At 45.4% G+C, this 19,793-nt stretch overlaps 1 protein-coding gene across 1 annotated transcript in view; it reads left to right on the top strand.

The window, feature by feature from the left end:
- Positions 1–19,793, top strand: part of ank3a (ankyrin 3a) — a 111,805-nt gene that overhangs the window by 80,587 nt on the left and 11,425 nt on the right. The window contains exons 28-36 of the mRNA XM_062520320.1: positions 586–814; positions 2,184–2,309; positions 2,790–2,912; positions 3,557–3,583; positions 5,583–5,664; positions 6,961–14,163; positions 15,077–15,151; positions 17,296–17,427; positions 17,943–18,086. Of these exons, the coding sequence (XP_062376304.1) occupies positions 586–814; positions 2,184–2,309; positions 2,790–2,912; positions 3,557–3,583; positions 5,583–5,664; positions 6,961–14,163; positions 15,077–15,151; positions 17,296–17,427; positions 17,943–18,086 (8,141 nt within the window). The remainder of the gene's footprint in view (positions 1–585; positions 815–2,183; positions 2,310–2,789; positions 2,913–3,556; positions 3,584–5,582; positions 5,665–6,960; positions 14,164–15,076; positions 15,152–17,295; positions 17,428–17,942; positions 18,087–19,793) is intronic.

The following is a 19,793-nucleotide window of genomic DNA, read 5'->3' as shown; positions in this document are numbered from 1 at the left end:
ACACCTTTGGGTCCAGGAAGTGCTCAACCGGGCCGGATGCACTCCGAGCAATGTTATGGTTATTATGGTTATGGCTATTTGGCAGACAATTCATTTAGATTGCAGTAGGGAGAATAACAAATAAACAATAAAGTCATTCAATCAATCATATACTGTGATGACAACATCTATGGCATGGTAAGGCTACAATAAGGAGAATAGCAATAATAGCATTTGGTTGCACAACCAGATTCCCAAACCGTCTGCAGTACTGTTGCTGTCCCCTAGAGGGAGCACTCTTATTGAGTGCTGAACACAAGCAATGCGGGTTGTGCAGCAAATGAGAGCATACTAAATGGATCAGTGCATCTGTGTCTGTTGTAAATACAGATCCCCCTCCTTTCCTTCTCCTCTTCCTGATCTGCAAATCCTCATCCACACGCACACACACACACACACACACACACTCACACACACACACTCTCACACAAACACACACCTGCTGTTATTTTCCACTCACCCTTCCTTGTTCTTCTTTTTTCTATTTTTTCTCTCTCCTTTCATCTCCTCCCCCCCCCCCCCCCCCGCTGTCCTTGTCTTTGGCAGGTTCTGGTTGGCCGACTGCCAGCCCGTGCCGGAGACGGTTGTCCTGGCCGCACAGCTGTACCGGGAGCTCATCTGCGTCCCGTACCTGGCCAAGTTCGTAGTGTTCGCCAAGACGCTCGACGCCATCGAGTCGCGGCTCCGCTGCTTCTGCATGACCGACGACAAGGTGGACAAAACTCTGGAGCAGCAGGAGAACTTCGAGGAGGTGGCGCGCAGCAAAGACATCGAGGTGTGTGTCTGGCTGTCTGTCTTACATACACACTATACACACACACACGCACACATGCACACATGCGCGCAGTAAAGACATCGAGGTGTGTGTCTGGCTGTCTGTCTTACATACACACTATATACACACACACGCACACATGCGCGCAGTAAAGACATCGAGGTGTGTGTCTGGCTGTCTGTCTGTCTTACATACACACTATATACACACACACGCACACATGCGCGCAGTAAAGACATCGAGGTGTGTGTCTGTCTGTCTTACATACACACTATATACACACGCACATATGCACACAGTAAAGACATCGAGGTGTGTGTCTGTCTGTCTTACATACACACTATATACACACACACGCACACATGCGCGCAGTAAAGATATCGAGGTGTGTGTCTGTCTGTCTTACATACACACTATATACACACATACGCACACATGCGCGCAGTAAAGACATCGAGGTGTGTGTCTGTCTGTCTGTCTTACATACACACTATATACACACACAGGCACACATGACCGCAATAAAGACATCGAGGTGTGTGTCTGTCTGTCTTACATACACACTATATACCCAACACACACATGCACACAGTAAAGACATCGAGGTGTGTGTCTGGCTGTCTGTCTTACATACACACTATATACACACGCACGCACATGCACACAGTAAAGACATCGAGGTGTGTGTCTGTCTGTCTGTCTTACATACACACTATATACACACACGCACACATGCGCGCAATAAAGACATCGAGGTGTGTGTCTGTCTGTGTTATACACACACTACACACACACACACACACACACACACACATGCACACATGCACACAGTAAAGACATTGAGGTGTGTTTCTGTCTGTGTTGTACACACACTATATACTGTACACACGCACACATGCACACAGTAAAGACATTGAGGTGTGTTTCTGTCTGTGTTGTACACACACTATATACTGTACACACGCACACATGCACACAGTAAAGACATTGAGGTGTGTGTCTGTCTGTCTTACATACACACTATATACACAACGCACACATGCACACAGTAAAGACATCGAGGCGTGTTTCTGTCTGTGTTATATACACACTATATACACATGCACACATGCACACAGTAAAGACATCGAGGAGTGTATGTGTCTGTCTGTCTCATATACACACTATATACACACGCACACATGAGCAGTGTCACAGTCAATAGCCAAATGCACTTGAGTGATAATAGTAATATATAGGCCTATGATGTTGTACTGATCAATGTGCCGTAGTATGAAACAGGTATTCTTGTCTGTTAGAGGTAAATGGCAGTGTGAGATCTCCCTGGCTCTTAGGTATGATTTTAATTGGTTCTTTACATGATTGACAGGTTCTGGAGGGCAAGCCCATTTTTGTGCATTGCTATGGAAACCTATCTCCACTGACCAAAAGTGGGCAGCAGCTCATCTTTAACTTCTATGCCTTCAAGGAGAACAGACTGCCCTTCAATGTAAAGGTGAGACTAAATGCACGCTACACACACACACACACACACACACACACACACACACACACACACACACACACACACACACACACACACACACACACACACACACACACACATACACACACACACACATACACACACACACACACACACAAGGTTCTGTTGATATGTAAAACAGTGTTTTTCCTGGCCTGGTCTCATTGCCTATATATTGGTGTGAGGTGTTGTGGGAAGTGTTGATCTGCTTTGTGTTATAAATACAGTATGTTGGTGTGAGGTGTGTAGAGTGTTGACATGCTTTACTGCTTTGTGTTATGAATATGTGCTAGATGTAGAGTGTGTAAAGTGTTGACGGGTGCGAGGTGTGTAGAGTGTGCGAAGTGTTGATGTGCTTTGTGTTATAAATATATTGGTGCGATGTGCGAGGTGTGTAGAGTGTATAAAGTGTGTGTGTAGAGTGTTGACGCGCTGTTGAATGTTCGTCAGGTACGAGACCTGGGTCAGGACCCATGTGGCCGTCTGTCCTTCCTCAGCGAGGCCAAGACCAGCAGGAGCCAGTCCCACTCGGCCATATGCAACCTCAACTTCGCACTGCCAACTCACAGGAAGGTACGGACACACACACAAAACACACACACACACACACACACGGGCGAGCATGTGCGACCTCAATTTCTCACTGCCAACTCACAGGTACAGACATACTAAAGATACACACACACACACACACACACACACACACACACGACCATATGCAATCACAGTACAATCACATGTGCAGCTATAAACACAGAAAACACATGCACAAAACACATGCACACACACACCCACACACACACACACACACACACATGCACACACACACAAGCATAACAAAGCATCAAGACAAACATATTGAAATATACCTCATCATAGGCTACAAATAGACGCACGCTGTCCATCCACTAATGCAGACTAACACACACCTGGACCTGTTCAACATGGCTCAGTTTGCCATTCACGATTTGAGCCGAACCTGCTCCCTTTAATTTTGGAGAAGCTGTTCTTTTTGTTCAGCCATGTTTTTTTCCTCATTTGCTGTCTGAGAGATGCCCAGCTCTGCTCTGCTCTCATCTGGTTTTCCTTTGCCTTCCTTTTTTGACGCTTCTCCCCACAACCACTACCCTGCCATCTTCTGCCTCCGCCATGTCATCATCCTCATCCCTCTCTCTCCCCTCTCTCCATCCTGCAATGCCCCATGGGATACGCTACAGGAAATGGAGTCTGATCCAGATGATGAGGTAAATATGGGTAACCATGCCAACCATAACAGTGGGCCTGGTCTACTTATTCTTGTTTTGTTTGTTTGTTTGTTTGTTTGTTTGTTTTGTTTGTCAACGATAGTCTCTTGTAGCTGCCTCAGCTGGTCATAGACTGTTGACAAATGCCCAGTAAAGTAAGTTAAAATACTGAATATCCATAAACTTAAGTTAGTTGCAAAAGTAACATTATCTTTCATTTTATGCGAAATATGACTAATTACTCTTTTATCTTTGCATAAAATGCAAACATGTATTCTGTAGGTATTTCCTACATTCCGTATAGTGTCCTGAGTTTTGTTGAATGTTGAATGATATTAATTTAGTTCTTATTTGTCTTGTTGTGGGTTTTCACGTTGAGAGATCACATTTTGTGGTGATTGAAAGGTCCTTTGAGATTTTAAAAGTCAGTTAAGGGGTTGTTGACCTTTGGATATGAGGTTTTGTGCTGGAGGTTATGTGTAATCAATGTAAACAATAATAATGAGTAAAATACATAATGTTATAAGAATATGTAATAGATACAGTGGCAGCATTCAGCAGGTAACATTGGATATGTTTTGATCAGCTGGAGTAATGATGCCGTCTCTGGTGAATTCACATAGATCTCCATTTCTCGAGGTCACCAAGTACTGTCAGTGTGAAAGCGGGTAATGCAGCCAGTTAGCTACATTGCTATAGTCTGGGGGCATGTCCGTGAGCTCCCGTGTACAGGTGTTTGGGTTGTTTTCAGACCGACAGTTCTCGGTGACCTCGAGAAACAGAGATCTATGTGAAAACTCACCAGATTCCTCCTTTAAGTCAGAGTCGCCTTAAAGGAACACAATGGAAGGATTGATATCTATTCTCTATTCTTCTTGGCGCCAGTATCAACGCCATTGCATGCAAGACGCTACGGCAGTTAGCAGTCATGATCCTACTCGATACAATAATATTGTTATTTTGTGCAATATTAAGCATTCGGGGTACGCATTGGTCATTTTAGAGATTTCATTCTCTGTATTATAAGTCAGTGTAGCATCAGTTTGAAGCCATTATTTTAAAATTGCATCGTGTTGCTTTAAATCAGTAGTAGACTGACTACTTGAAAATGGAGGTGACAGCCCCATCGCTGTCATTTTTCCTTTGCTTTTTTCCTTGGATCCGCTTCTTTGCTTGTTTCCCATAATTTCTGTTTCATGATTCCACTCAAAAATATCATTATGAGTAGGCCAACAGATAGTTTAAGTACATATGGTGTCTCATTGTTCTGTTTACCATGTCTTTTTGTTTCATCATAGACAGTTCACACAAAATAAATAAATTCATCATATAGCTACAGTATGGTATAGCTATGTCTCTCTTTGCGATGGACATAGTGCATGTGTTAGTGCCATTACGCTACTGAAGGATATATTATACAGTTAGTGAATGATACTGTTGAGTGCATAGAAGCCAATCTAGCGCATCACCACTCGATCCATCCAAGGTGACGGAGTCATATATGCATGCAGGCCTCCTATTGGCCAGGCCAGGCCACCCTAGAATATGCGTTGAGATTACAGTGAGTGCAGTGCGGCAGGGAGCCCATATCGTATCTGCATTTGGGCCAGATCTGGGCCAGATCTGTGTCAGAGGCTGAGCAGTCACCTGCCAGGTCAAGTGCATTACCTCAGTGTGTCAGTGTCTGAGTCAGCGCAAATAAGCAACGATGCTTTCACCGTGGAGGTGAACTTAGCTTATGCATGAGTGAGTCAATCACAGGATAGTGTGAGATTCTACTGTGATGTGATATGTTGTGATATGTGTGCTTCGCAAAGAGATGCATTATGTTAGAAATACTTATTTTAGTGCCTTAAGAATCTATGACATTTAGGTATTCCTTTCACTGCTACATAGACACTAAGCAGTCAGTGAAGTTACAGTTCAAGTGGCATCCAGGTTGCGTACCTCTAAACATTTTTTGTTAAAGGTCGTTTGTTTTGTTTGGTTGTTTTTCCAGAATGAAAACAAAGAGCGGCGCCATGCTTTTGCCTCTCTAGCTTTGCGTAAACGCTACAGCTATCTGTCTCCCCCAGCCTCCAGTGAGTCCTCATTTCCTCTTCTTAACACACACACACACACACACACACACACACACAAATGTACATTTAGATCTAATCTGCCTTAGCAGAAAAGGTCAACTGTGTAATTGTATTTATAGAACAGTTATAGCAGTTGCAATACATTGTTATTTCAGTGCTTGCAGGACAGTCATGACATTTATAAGGTTGTATGTGCACAAAACAATTGTGTTTCCTAAGTTTGCATTTATGGCTGACTATGTCTTGTGCTCAGGGATAATTGTTGTTGTTGATAATTGTTCTGTAGATCTACAATATTCCTTTTTGAAAATGTTGCCTTTATTATGTCATACCACATGGTCACTTTACATGGTCATCTTGCCACATTGCATGTCTTGTCATGGCATACATTGCATGGTTTATAGAGGTCTTTCTTTTAAGCCTTGTCTGTCAATTTTGCCCAGCATTGTACAGTAAATGTTGTTATTTTTCTGTGTCCTTTGCATTTCATTGCATTTTTATGTTGGTTGCCAAATGTGGAAGGATGAAATAAAGCTTCTACTTCACACACTTTGCATACTTCCTCCTCCATTGTTTTCACAAGTTGCTCAACTCTTATTGGCTTTTCAAATTGTGGTTAAAATGTTTAATTTTAGTCAGGTGGACCTGGACCATCAAAATGTACATAACGAATAGAAGCCCTCTCAAGAGATTACATTGTAACATTTATTGTATATTCTGCAGTTGTCTTTAAAGGTTAATAACTAAACTACTTGGAATGATACCACTTTAATTTGCAGATTAAGCCACATTAAAAGTACTTAAAATTCCCTCAATGCAACTGCAATTTCCATCCACAGGAATAAATTATAAGCCTAACTTGAATAGATACAGTGTGTCTCTGTTGGTACATTGAAGTCTTAGTTGTGTTGTATGTGCAGAATTTTCATAAAGTTTGTGAAAAGTCAATAAGGTAATTATTTTCTTTGTCAACATAAGAGTGCCCGCCCTTTTTGCATTCACACACTCTCTTTCGTTTGGTATAATTTCCGTTTGAGTTTTGTTTGAACGTTTTCATTTTTGCTTTGTTTCACTCACTGTTTACTGCACACATCATTCCAAAACTGAGTTTCATCGTCATCTCTCCGAAAACAGGTGATTGATGCTGTATCTCTGTTTCACAGTTCTCTAACTAATCAACTGACAAGTTTTTCCTCTCTCTTTGTTTCTTTCGTTTAATAATTTCTGTTGCTTTTTTTTCCGTTGGCCATTATTATTTTCGTTGCTCTTTTTTAATTTGGCTTATTCAAGAAACAGCTGATCGAGAGAACACACCACAGCAAAAAGCATCAACAATGCCACAACAACAGACTCCGGGCTATGCTTACAAGCCTGTCTTTTCAACGCGATCCTACCAATCCTGGTCATCTAACACTCCCGTTCATGCGCCTAGCCAGGCCAAATCCGGTTTCGGATCCCTCTCCAGTTCTTCCTCCAACACACCCTGTGCCTCGCCACTAAAGTCGGTCTGGTCCATCAACTCGGCGTCCCCCATCAAGTCAGTCATCGGAGGCTCCCCAGCCGCCTCTGTTAGGTCCTCTAGTGAGATAGGTTCCCCTGCCCGCTCGTATAGAACCATCTCCTCCCCGATAAAGACAGTGGTGCAGCAGGCTCAGTACCCTGTCCAGTCCTCGCCCACACTTCTGTCGTCCCCTGGGAAAAGTGCCCCCGATCCAGTGTCTGTGAAAGGGTTGGCCGCCCTGCAGGCCAGGACTTCCCCTGTGCCACCTAGCGGGTCCCTTCTCGAGAGGTCCTCCATTGCCATGACCCCTCCAGCCTCTCCCAAGTCCTCCTTGAGCATGTACGGCTCCACTTTGCCCTACAAGAAAGTGGTGACCTCCACTTCCCCAATCACGTCCTCACCAATCAAAACTGTCCCAGGTCTCTCCTCTGTCCGGACGAGCACGGACCCCTCTGCTGTTTCGAGGGGGCTGTTCTCATCTCTCACTTCACCCCTGAAGTCAAACGCCGCCCCAAGCACTGCAGCACTGATAAACGGGACAGTGTCCCCAACCAAATATCGCTCTGCTTCCCCAACCTCTCTCCTGTCAAGCACTCTGCAAGAACGGATCCAGGCAACGACAAACGCAGCCACAACCAGCGTCAACGCAGCCCTTGACGAAGTAGAAAAAACCTTCAACTCCTGTTCTGCCTCAGGCTATGGCACGCTAAAGTCCATGTCCTCCACACCATCTTCCTCCTATCAGTCATTCCGGTCCTCTGCTTCCAACTCCATTTATGCCAACATGAGGCCCTCACCTTCCTCCAACACATCTGTCACGTCGAGTACCGTCACAGTCCCCGTATACTCTGTCATTAACGTCTTACCTGAGCAGCACCAATTTAAAAAGCTTCCAGACGTGTCCAAATCAGCAGCTGCCCTCTTGTCCCCTAGAAAGATGGCCCCCACTGAACCCAGCAAACAGTCCCAGTCTTCCTTTGCCAGGACTTTATCACCAGTCAAAACCCCACTGTTCATGTCTCAATCAGCTCTAAAGTCCACTGCCTCCACATCCCCTCTCTCTTCCAGCCAGGAGATACTGAAGGATGTGGCCGACATGAAAGAGGACTTGATCAGGATGTCGGCCATTTTACAGACAGACACCAGCTCAACCACAAAAGGTCTGCGTTCTGATTCTCCAAAAGAGAAGATGGAGGATGAGGAGCCTTACAGAATAGTAGAGAAAGTTAAGCAAGATCTTGTCAAAGTCAGTGAGATACTGACCAAAGACGTGCTTAGAGACAGCAAAGTTCCTCGCAAACCAAGCATTGAAAACGAGGATGAGATAGACGACAGCCAACACAATAACTGGAGAAGTCCACCCCGATATGAAACAGTGGCCCAACAGGCTAAATCAAAGAACGTACCTGAAAGGGATTTTAACCTGGCAAAGGTGGTGGACTATCTTTCCAATGATATTGGTGCTAGCCCTCTTTCCAAAATTGCAGAAGCCAAACAAAGGAATGAGGAAGTGAGGAGAGAAGGGGAGGAGAAACAGAAACGAGTGCTAAAACCTGCCATGGCTGTACAAGAGCACAAGCTCAGAATGCCGCCTACCAACATGCGCCCTTCTGCCTCAGAAAAAGAGCTTTGCAAGCTAGCTGAAGCCCTGTTTGGAAGTGATGCTGTGTTGGATTCCCCCGATGACATATCTCACGACCAGGATAAAAGTCCTCTCTCAGACAGTGGCTTTGAGACAAGAAGTGAGAGGACACCTTCTGCCCCACAGAGTGCTGAGGGTATGGGACCCAAGGCCCTCTTCCAAGATGTGCCGATCCCTCCTGTCATCACTGAAACACGAACTGAGGTTGTCCATGTCATACGAAGCTATGAGCCCCCAGATGACATTCATGAATCAGCCATGGAGGAGGCAAGAGCGTCTAGATCACCTGCCCAGTGCATCGACATAGAGCCCAGATCACCTGGAGGATCCATTAAGGATCGAGTCAAAGCTTACCAAGCAAAAGCCAACCAAGAGGAAGACTCTATGATGGGCAAGGGCATGAGGGTGAAAGAGGAAACACATATCACAACAACAACCCGCATGGTCTACCACAAGCCTCACAGTAAAGAAGGTACACCTGAGAGACTGGAAGAAACTATGTCTGTGAGAGACATCATGAAAGCTTTTCAGTCAGGAAGAGATCCCTCCAGGGAATTATCAGGCTTGTTTGAACACAAGACCGGAGGTGATGGCCACAGAGCTGAATCTTCACCGAGGCCTTCCGATAGGGACATGTCTGGAATGCCTAAAGTTGAGAGAATTATTGAGGTTCACATTGAGAAAGGGAAATCAGAGCCAACTGGCGTCATCATACGTGAGACCAAAAAACATCCAGACAAAGAGATGTACATCTACCAGGGCCACAGCGGAATAAAAGAATATCCTGGCAGAGGACAGGAAGAAGAGGAGCCTGAGGAATCACTTCCTTGCTATTTGGACTCTTCTCGAGTGAATACGCCTGTGTCTCAGGAAGATGACAGCCGCCCAAGTTCAGCTCAGTTAATGGCAGACGACTCCTACAAAACCCTGAAGCTTCTGAGCCAGCACTCTGTAGAGTATCAAGACGATGAGTCATCTGAAGTTAGGGGAGAGTCTTACAAATTTGCTGACAAAATGTTCCACTCTGACAAATTTGACTCCTCGCACTCAGATTCTGATGAGTCCGTGATTGATAGGTCACGTATGCAGGGGCCTGACAGGGCTGTCTATGAGGAAGGGGGCCAACGTGGCTGCATGAGAGAGTACATGTTGAAACCATCAAAGAATTCTTCAGATAGGTCCAACCCAGATGGCCAGTACGACAAACTAACATTGCTCCAGTACTCCTCAGAGCCAGGTAGTCCTAAACAGTCTGTATGGATGCGAGTCACTGAGGATAGGCAAGTGAAGAACAGGGAAAAGGTCTACGAGGATAGGGTAGACAGGACTGTGAAAGAGGCAGAGGAGAAACTAAGTGAGGTCTCACAGTTTTTTCGTGACAAAACAGAGAAACTAAACGATGAGCTGTCATCCCCTGAGAAAAAGTCCCGTCGGCCAGACTCCAGGGAAACAAGATCAGGGCCGAGCTCCACACGAAGCAGCCCCGAGAGATCGGTGTACAAGAGTGGAGGGAGCGGGGAGGAGTGGAGCAGGGACAGATTTAGGGACAGATATGGGTCAAATGACAGAAAATGTGCCAGCCTGCCGAGTAGCCCAGAGAGACGTGCGCTCTTTCAATATGGCGACGAAAAGCAGAAACAAGCTGATGTGTCATCAACAAGCAGTTTGAGTGACACTTCCAAATCGTTCCAACCCTCCACTTCTAAAGTCAGTTCAGTTAGGATGAAGTTTGAAGCTGAGGCTCAAAAACAAGATAAGGGTCCTCAGTGGGCGGGGCAAACATCACCCTCTACAATCAGAAAGCTTTCAGAGAGCAAACCAGCCTATCAGGTCTTTGCAGGTGCTAATAACCCAAAATCAGCAGACTCAGGCAGCCGAGAGCAAAGCCCAAAAAGAGATCATGATCCTGATGGTAGTCCAAAAAAGGGTCAAGGCTATTATGTAAGAGGAGCCCAGGCATACTCTCAAAATCAGTCAGGTGAAAGGCACAAACCCCTTCCCAAAGGTTCCTCCCCTAGCCACAACACCAATTTGAAAGAACAGGAGTCTGAAGAAAAAAAAACTTACAAGACCTGGGAAAGCCATGGCAACGGACACCACAAAGGCCACAATGAGAGTGAGGGGGAAATAGCCACCAAGGAGGAAACAACCAAAAAAATCATCTATACAGAGCTTGTGATCCGAGAAGATAGCAGCAGTTCTGATCAGTATAACAGAAGTCTAAAAAAAAACTCGGAATCACAAATTCCTGTTAGGGTATCATCTAGTTTTGTAAACCATCATCAGAGTAGCACATTAAAGTTAGATAATTCAGTCAAAGCTCATGATAGGGGTAGTTCACAAATACCCACGTTAGCTAGAAGCCGACTGAACTGTAGTTCTGACGACAACAGATCATCTAGTGATTTGTCATCCATAGGATCTGCCTCCGAGTCGATCGCCACAGTAATTTGCAATGGTGTTGATAGTGATCAAGTAGAGTACATGGAAAAGGTGTCACCTGTTGCAACTACAGAGAGTTTCAAAGACATCAAGCCTTTACCAGTTTATGTTAGCATTCAAGTGGGCAAGCAGTATGAGAAGGAAACTGCCACAGGGCAGCTAAGCACATACAAAAAGATAGTCAGTCATGAAAGCCGGACAGTGCACGAAACTAGGGGAGCATTTTACCAAGTAAAACAAAAGCAGCCTCCCTCTCCCCAGGGTAGCCCAGAGGATGACACTCTGGAACAGGTCACCTTTTTGGACAGTTCCGGAAAAAGCCCAGTCACCCCAGAGACTCCTACATCTGAGGAAGTAAGCTATGACCTTACCTGCAGAACACCAGAGTCTGTCATCGGCCCCATGGCAGGCATGCCCAGTCCCATCCCTGAGGAGTCCGAGGAAGAAGAAGGCAGGACTTTCATCTTCAACGAATCCAAACCAGCAACACCTTCAGAGCCTAGGAAAGGAAGCCAAGATGCACTCAAAAGACCAAAAGACAAGAGAGTTGCTTATATTGAGTTTCCTCCACCTCCTTCTGCAGACAGAGAGCAGTCTGAGCCAGAAAAGAAAGGATCTTGTCCCTCCTCTGAGGCGGAGACAGAGATGATGGAGGTGAACCTCCAAGAAGAGCATGACCGGCATCTCCTTGCAGAGCCTGTCATACGAGTCCAGCCCCCCTCTCCCCTTCCTCCCGGGGCTGACGAGAGTGACTCAAGTGATGATGAGTCCGTGTTCCAGCCCATTCCTCTTAAAAAATACAGCTTCAAGATAGCTGAGGATAGTCCAGAACCAAAACGGATAAGGCAGAAGAGGGATAGGAATGGCTCGCAGCAGAAGGACTCAGGCTTGAATGGCGAAGGAAAAGAAGATGATGTTGAGCTTGAAGCAAATGGCAATGATCAGTCAATCACAGACTGTTCATTAGCAACCACAGCGGAGTTCTCCCATGACACGGATGCCACAGAGATCGATTCCCTGGATGGCTATGACTTGCAAGATGAGGATGATGGCCTGAGTGATCCAAAAACATCAAGCCTCTCGAATGACGGAAAGGCAGGAGATCGCTCATTCAGCCAATCCAAACTTGAAGTCATTGAGGAAGAAAGCAATGAGGAGGGAGCTGCGAAAAGCAACTCAAAAGAGCAAAACGCAGAAGGTGATTTCACACTGGAGGGAAGGCACCCAGATAGACAAACATTGGACAGCTGGACAGATGACATGAACACCACCTTCAAAACCGTTGCAACCAAGGGTCTGGAGTTTGACCCATGGTCTACAAAAGAGGGCGAAGATGATTGCTTTGACTCCAAAGGAAAAGATGAGGACCCCAAGCCTTTTGGTTTATCTGTAGAGGACAAGTCACAAGCAACCACACCAGACACTACCCCAGCTAGAACTCCCACCGATGAGAGCACACCAACTAGCGAGCCAAATCCCTTCCCCTTCCATGAGGGCAAGATGTTTGAGATGACTCGCAGCGGGGCTATTGACATGAGCAAGCGGGACTTTGTTGAAGAGAGACTTCAGTTTTTCCAGATCGGTGAGCATACCTCTGATGCCGGGAAACCAGGGGACACGGGGAATGTGGGCAGGAGTGCAGGACTAGTGGCCTCCCAGGCACAGGCAGGGGAGAGAGCTGTAGAGGGGAACGTAGAGGCCACCACAGCCAGCACACCATCCATGGCCAACCCCAGTCAGCCCAGCTCTGGCTGCCTGGATTCCTCACCTAGTGACATTGCAGAGATTGCCTCCTCTTGTACAGTCACTGCCTCTAAGGTTGACCCTAAATTACGCACACCCATTAAAATGGGAATCACTGCCTCCATTACCATTAAGAAAGACGCTGCTTCAGCCGAGTTAGCGGACGTTAAGACGGAAATATCAGAGAGTCTGATGGCAGAGTATGTTAGCTTGAACAGCAATATTGTTGATAGTCAGTTTGGCAGCAAGCGCTCAGAATCAAAGCCAGGTGACAGAAAAGATCTTCCTACAGAGAATTGCAATAACAACAACAACCTAGAATCATCTAGTGTTCAGGCCAACTACATCCAGCGGGGAAGTGTAGTTTTTAACCTACAGACGTCCTCTCAGCCTACTCTTCAGAAAGCCAGTAGGATAGAAGCTCAGATCAGTAAAGACACAGCTGAAAGAGTAGAGGATAAAGCCAGCACTCAGAGGAAAGCTGACACACCCAAGGAGTCCGAGGTCAGGCAGCCCAAGTCAAGACTCCCAGTCAAAGCCTCTGGATTTACATTTCAGAGTTCAACCTCAGGGAAACAGAAACCAAGGCAAGTTGTGAAGCCAGAAGCTAGGAAAGGAATCACTCCTGCCCCAGTGCCCCTTGAGCCCAGGTCCAGAATCCCAGTCAAAGATGTCAAAGCAAACAGTGCACTGGTGGCCCCAGTTACAGCTCAGGTAGCGCCTAGGATGATCAGACCCAAGGCAGAGAAGGCAGTCGTGCAGGTAGGCAGTGCCAACAAGCCGCTGCCCAAAGTCAGTCCGCCAGGTGTCTCAGGTACGGTGAGCGAGGCCGTGGCGGCAGCGGCAGCGGCGTGCAGGCAGTCGGACCTGAGCGAGGTGTGTAGACGTTCCATCGAGTTCTTTGAGAGTGTTAGCGGGGAGACGCTTAAGCTGGCGAAGCGTCTGTCAGACGAGGAGAGGCAGAAGCGCGGGCAGGGAGAGCAGTCACAGTCCGAGGAAGACAGCAGCCGCAGCAGCAGCATCAGCACCTCCAGGAGCAGCTCCCTGTCGGACCCCTCTCAGCCGTCACAGCCCTCCAACTCCGCCGGCTCCACCCGTGGGGCTGCGCCCTCCAGGGCAAAGGTCACCAGGGGGTCGGGAGGTGAGAGGAAGAGGAGCCGGCGGACTGGAGGCGGGAAGGAGGGGCGGCAGGTGGCAGGGACACGCGGGGCGCCCCCCGTCGCGGAGATCAAGCCTAGTTTGTAAAACTTTACTAGAATTTTCATATTGATCCTTATTAGTTGCATGAGCCGTTGTGATTGGTTAATTGATTTGATTTGACTTGTCTTGACTGCCTGTGGCGTGTTTACCTGTAGCTGTCATTATCGTCATACTTGTCATCCCTGTACTCTGTGTTACTGTGCTGTAGTGTCCTTGTCAGATTCGACCCTCCACACTCTCTCCCAACTATTCTCCTAATCTTTGGAAGAAAGATTACTCTAGCAGCTCCAAGATACTGGGCTATCAGACCAACTAGCTAGTGTCCTACCAAGGCATTCTGTTTGTCTGTTTGTGTGTTTGTACAGACGTGTGTCTGATTTTTATTCCTAGTGTCAGGCTTGACTAAGCAAGACTATACAGGTATCTGCATGCTTAGCCCTTGTCCCTTTGATAGAAGACATCACTCCACTGTAGAACTTCTTTCCACATCCGTCAAATCTTTTAACCTGTTAATGTTGGCTTTTTGTGTTCTTTTCTATAATTATTTCCTGTTACTGCCTGCATAGACTATGTGGCAAACTTATTCACAGACACACCACTAGTTTATCGAATCCCCTCTGTAACTCTTTTCTTGCCATCCACAATGCTATGCTGATATCTAGATTTTACAAACAAACTCTTTTGTATTTCAAAAACACCCTCTAGCACTCCTACTTCTGTCAGCTGGTCAGCTCAGCCATCAGATTGTTGCCTATTTCAGAGTTTTTCAGAGAGTACCGTTTGGCCAGAAAAGTGTACAGTCTAAGAACATATTTTACCCTGAGATGCCAAAGAATGTGACACTGCAACACTGATACATACATGTTTTTTTTTATGTCTTTCAGGTCCTCAAAGCCCTTGTGAAAGGACAGACCTCCGAATGGCCATTGTGGCCGACCATCTTGGACTCAGCTGGACGGGTAAGACAGAGACAGTGCTCTGATTTTATGTTTTTTTTTTTTTTTTTAAATAAGAATGGGGGGGGGGGCAGGGCTTTTATGCTTTTATGGTTCATACACCGAACAACATCCATAAGAACATAACATCGTGTCACTGAAATCTACTGGAAATACTGCACAAGATTTAAATATTGTGTCCTCAAAGAACTCAAGAAACATTAGTCATCTACTTCAAGGAAAAGTGTCTCTGTTGGATGCCAGTACGCTTAAGTATAATTCAGAATGTCGCTAGTAGGAACAGTTTCTAGGGGAGGTTATAATTGGGACTAACAGGTCTTATTTTTTTTAGTTTGGGGCGAGATACCATAAGGCATGTCTCATGACTCATTGTTGGGTTGGCAGAAAGGATTGTGTTTTTATCTCTACTATCACACCACATGCCACTGAAAAGCTGTTTCAGAGCCAATGTTTGTCCTCATAAGCGTATTCCACTGATGCTGCAGTGACTGCTGACTGGTGGTGGTCTAGAATGTTCTTGGGAAGCAGTGTTTTCTGTAGCGCACCATCTGCTGTCTCCAAATCGTGTGGGAATTCTGGCTGTGTCCAGAATCCCTGACAAAAGCGTGCGGTGGAGCTGGTCTGGGCCTGATCTGGGTCAGATCCACAACTACTTAATATCAATAACAATTATTACATTCCAAAGTAATAATGATAATAATAATTATGATGATCATAATAATAATGATAATAATAGCAATAATAATAATAATGATAATAATGTTGTTATTGTTGTTGTTAAAATAATCATAGAATATTGGAATAGACATACATAAACACATAGTGCTTTACAGTTGTGGGATGTAACGGATCCTATTCTGATGAGGGCCAGAAACACCTGTAGATCTCAGAGCATCATTCCTATTATGATCCTTTTTGGTCCATCATGACCTTTTTCTGTGTCTTCATCAGGTTTACTTTTGATGATTATGCTGACAGTAACGATCATCTTTTAACATGTGATAACTTTTTGAACTGTGAACAGTGGTCATTGTTATAGATTAAATATAGTGACAGTTGGCATGTCTGGTTTTAGTCCAACGGTATTGAGGTCAAAGACAAGTGAAGAGAATGGAACACGTGATGAGTGTGTCCTTCAAGGACATGCAGGGTTTATAATGGAGGAAGTGATGACTTGTAACTCCTGGAAATGTCACCTGGAAGAACACACAGATTGTGTTGCCGTCAGGGCTTTTGGTCCCAGCAGGCTTTGATCAAGATCACAGGCAAACAAGTGAACAAAATGCACCCAAGTCACCTCTGCCCGCACCTGTGTTTAATCGGACTGAGTGGCTTTTTAATGTATGTGTGGTTGAGTGTGTGTGTGTGTGTGTGTGTGTGTGTGTGTGTGTGTATGTCCATGTGAAATTGCAAGTCTCAGTTAGAGAGGAAAAGGAGGCTGGTAATTACACACACACACACACACACACACACACACACACACACACGAAAACACAACTGAATGTCAACCATAAGACATTGCAATACAGGAACTTAATATTGCCCCCTGCTGGTCTCACAAGGCTTTGCAATGCAGCAAAAGTCAGGGTATTTTTTTAGCAGGATTCTTTGCTGAATTGATTGACAAAATGGTATGTTAACTCAACCACCATTTTGCCAATTACTCCAGGCCATCGGGCCTTCCTTCTTTAGAACAGGACACACATTTAGATAATGAGATCATGGATAATTCGATGAATGCTGCTATTTGTCTCACTAAAACTTGAAATCGGACTCACATGCAGAACCAATGCAGTGTGTCAAACATGAAACATCTGTTTACCACTGGATTTGTCTCTAAATTGATTAGCAATACTGTATGTGTTAACTCCCTCCAACCCTCTGTAGAGCATAACATATTGAGTTCATGAATGCCTCAGAGATTTAACAGTGAATATTGTCCCAGTGAATACTAGTCTGCTTTGACGTCTAACTCACATACAGACACCCCACCACCACACAAACCACCACCCCCCAGACACACTTCTGATAAGATGCCCCCATACAGGAGCTAGGGGAATGTAACATGATGTGTTTTGTGTTTTTTGTGTGTGTGTGTGTGTGTGTGTGTGTGTGTGTGTGTGTGTGTGTGTGTGTGTGTGTTGCAGAGGTGGCTCGTGAGTTGAACTTCTCGGTGGATGAGATCAACCATATCCGTGTGGAGAACCCCAACTCTCTGACCGCTCAGAGCTTCATGCTGCTCAAGAAATGGGTCAGCCGAGAAGGAAAGGACGCCACGAGTAAGGCTTCTCCTTTCTCTCCTCCCTCTCTTCTCTGCTGTCTTTCTTCATCTCTTTCTTTCACTCTTTCTCTCTCTCACACACTCTTCCTCATCATGTCTTCCTTTTCCCCATCTTCTTTCCGTGGTCTCACTGTGCCATTCTCTTATAATAAGCATTTCCAGTCTCTTCTCTCTGCTCTGCTGTCTCTTTTCATCTCTTTCTTTCACTCTTTCTCTCTCATGCACTCTTTCTCTCTCACACACTCTTTCTCTCTCACGCACTGTTCCTTTCCTCCATCTTCTGTTCATGCTCTCGCTGCTCTTTTCTTTTATGATCCTTTCAAGTCTCTTCCCTTCTTTTTTCTTCCCCATTTCTTATCACATCTTCTTTCCCCTTCCTTCTATCCCTCTCTCTTTCTCTTTTCCTCTCTCCATCTCTTCTTTAGTGCTCCTCTGTTTCCTTGTCATCTGAAATGTGCATCTGAATGAGTGCCTTTCTGCTGACTTAACGTGACACCTCTTCTCCTTCCTCAGCGGACACCTTGACTGCTGTGTTGACCAAAGTGAACAGGATGGACATAGTGACTTTGCTGGAAGGGCCCATATTTGACTATGGTAACATTTCAGGCACCAGAAGTTTTGCAGATGATTGCGCTGTGTACCAGGATCAGGCTGATGGTAAATTTTAGGTCCATCTAGCAGACCTCCTTCCCCATCCCTCCCCTTACTCCGTTTGTTTTGGTTTGGTTTTTTGTTTATTTGGGTGTTTTTTTCTGCGCAGTCTCTCTTTTTTTGTAATCGTTTAGTATTATTTTGTTGCAAGGCATATGACACCACTGCCTTACACCTTATAGAAGAATCTGAATTATATGAAGTGTCACTCAGGGATTGTGGACATCCGACCTTTTACAATTTACAAGCGCCCAGAGTCAGGGATTGGGACTCTATACTGAAAGCCTCAATCCGTGAATTCAGGAAAGTTGGTTTTCTTAAAAAAAAAAAAAAAAAATGAATAAATAAATAAAAAGTAAAGATACACAGTACCCTGGGTGATTGAGACACCCCACGTTTATTTTTTGAAACACATTTTTATATTCAACTTCGACTTTTTGTTTATTTGTTTGTTTTCACCCCCTCCCCCCCACTCCGAGCAGTTTCCCCCCTCCCTGCCCACTCATATGCATGTTGGTGTACATGCATGTAGACGATCATTTGGAGCAAAGCATTACGGCATGATGCTCTCTAAATGAATAGGGATGATTAGGGAGATCAATTCGGACGCCTGACCAGCCTTTGGATTGAAATGATAGCCGACTGAGACACTAGTTAACAATCACTGCGTAAGACTAATGAATGGAGTCTTTTGTAATCTATAATCTATAATCTGTGTAGAGCGTGTCTGTCTGCGCACTGGTGGTGTGGTGTGCACTTGTGGTAACTCTTCCCTTCACTGTCAGTGCGAGACACAGATTGTGATGGAGGTTTTGGAAGTGCATGTGGTGCCACCTGCCCAGTGTTGATGTCTGAGTGGTATACAGCCCTGTTAAACTCTTGTGTTATCTTATGGCATGTCCTGGATGAAGGGGTGAGACGCTGCTCTACGCCGCCCCCTAGCTGTAGCTGTGTGTACACCTCCCTCCACTCCCTCTTTCTCTGAGCTGACCTTCACCTCCAGAGAGGGAAAAAAGAAAAGAGTGAGAAAGAAAGAAAGAAAGACAAGCTAAGAGAAAGAAAGAAAAAAGAGAAAACCTCTCTGTGAAGGGCAGCCGACTGTCAGTTCTCCCTTTCTCCCTCCTCTCAGTGCAAGCGTTCCCTGGATCCCTCTCTCCTCCCGTTTGATAAAACCCATCCATCCATCCATTCATTCTTTCAATCCACCCCTCCATACATCCATCCCTTTCCCCTCATCCCATCCACCCCTCACCGATCTCATCCTTTTTCAGCATCGAATTACCCCTCATGTCTTGTGTCAGTGTGACTTCCGTCGTCTTGCATGTGTGTGTGTGTGTGTGTGTGTGTGTGTGTGTGTGTGTGTGTGTGTGTGTCTGTGCTTGTGTTGGTTCTCTGAATCGTCTCTGATGTTGTATGTTATTGTGTGTGACATGTGGCAGTGAAAATGTCAGACTTAGACTCCTACACAGTAGTACTTAGTAATACGCATATTCACTCACAGACCTGACATAGAGTTCACACATTGACACACACACACACACACACACACACACACACACAGCATCTATCTATCTATCTATCTATCTATCTATCTATCTATCTATCTATCTATCTATCTATCTATCTATCTGTCTATCTGTGGTTGCTCTGTTCACCATCTGGGTTCATTAGCCACACCATGTGAACATATTGTCTCACTGCCATTGTTTGTTG

Source organism: Sardina pilchardus, chromosome 18, assembly GCF_963854185.1.
Source record: "Sardina pilchardus chromosome 18, fSarPil1.1, whole genome shotgun sequence".
In the NCBI taxonomy this organism is placed as follows: domain Eukaryota; kingdom Metazoa; phylum Chordata; class Actinopteri; order Clupeiformes; family Clupeidae; genus Sardina; species Sardina pilchardus.
This window is presented reverse-complemented; position numbering and strand designations above follow the sequence as displayed.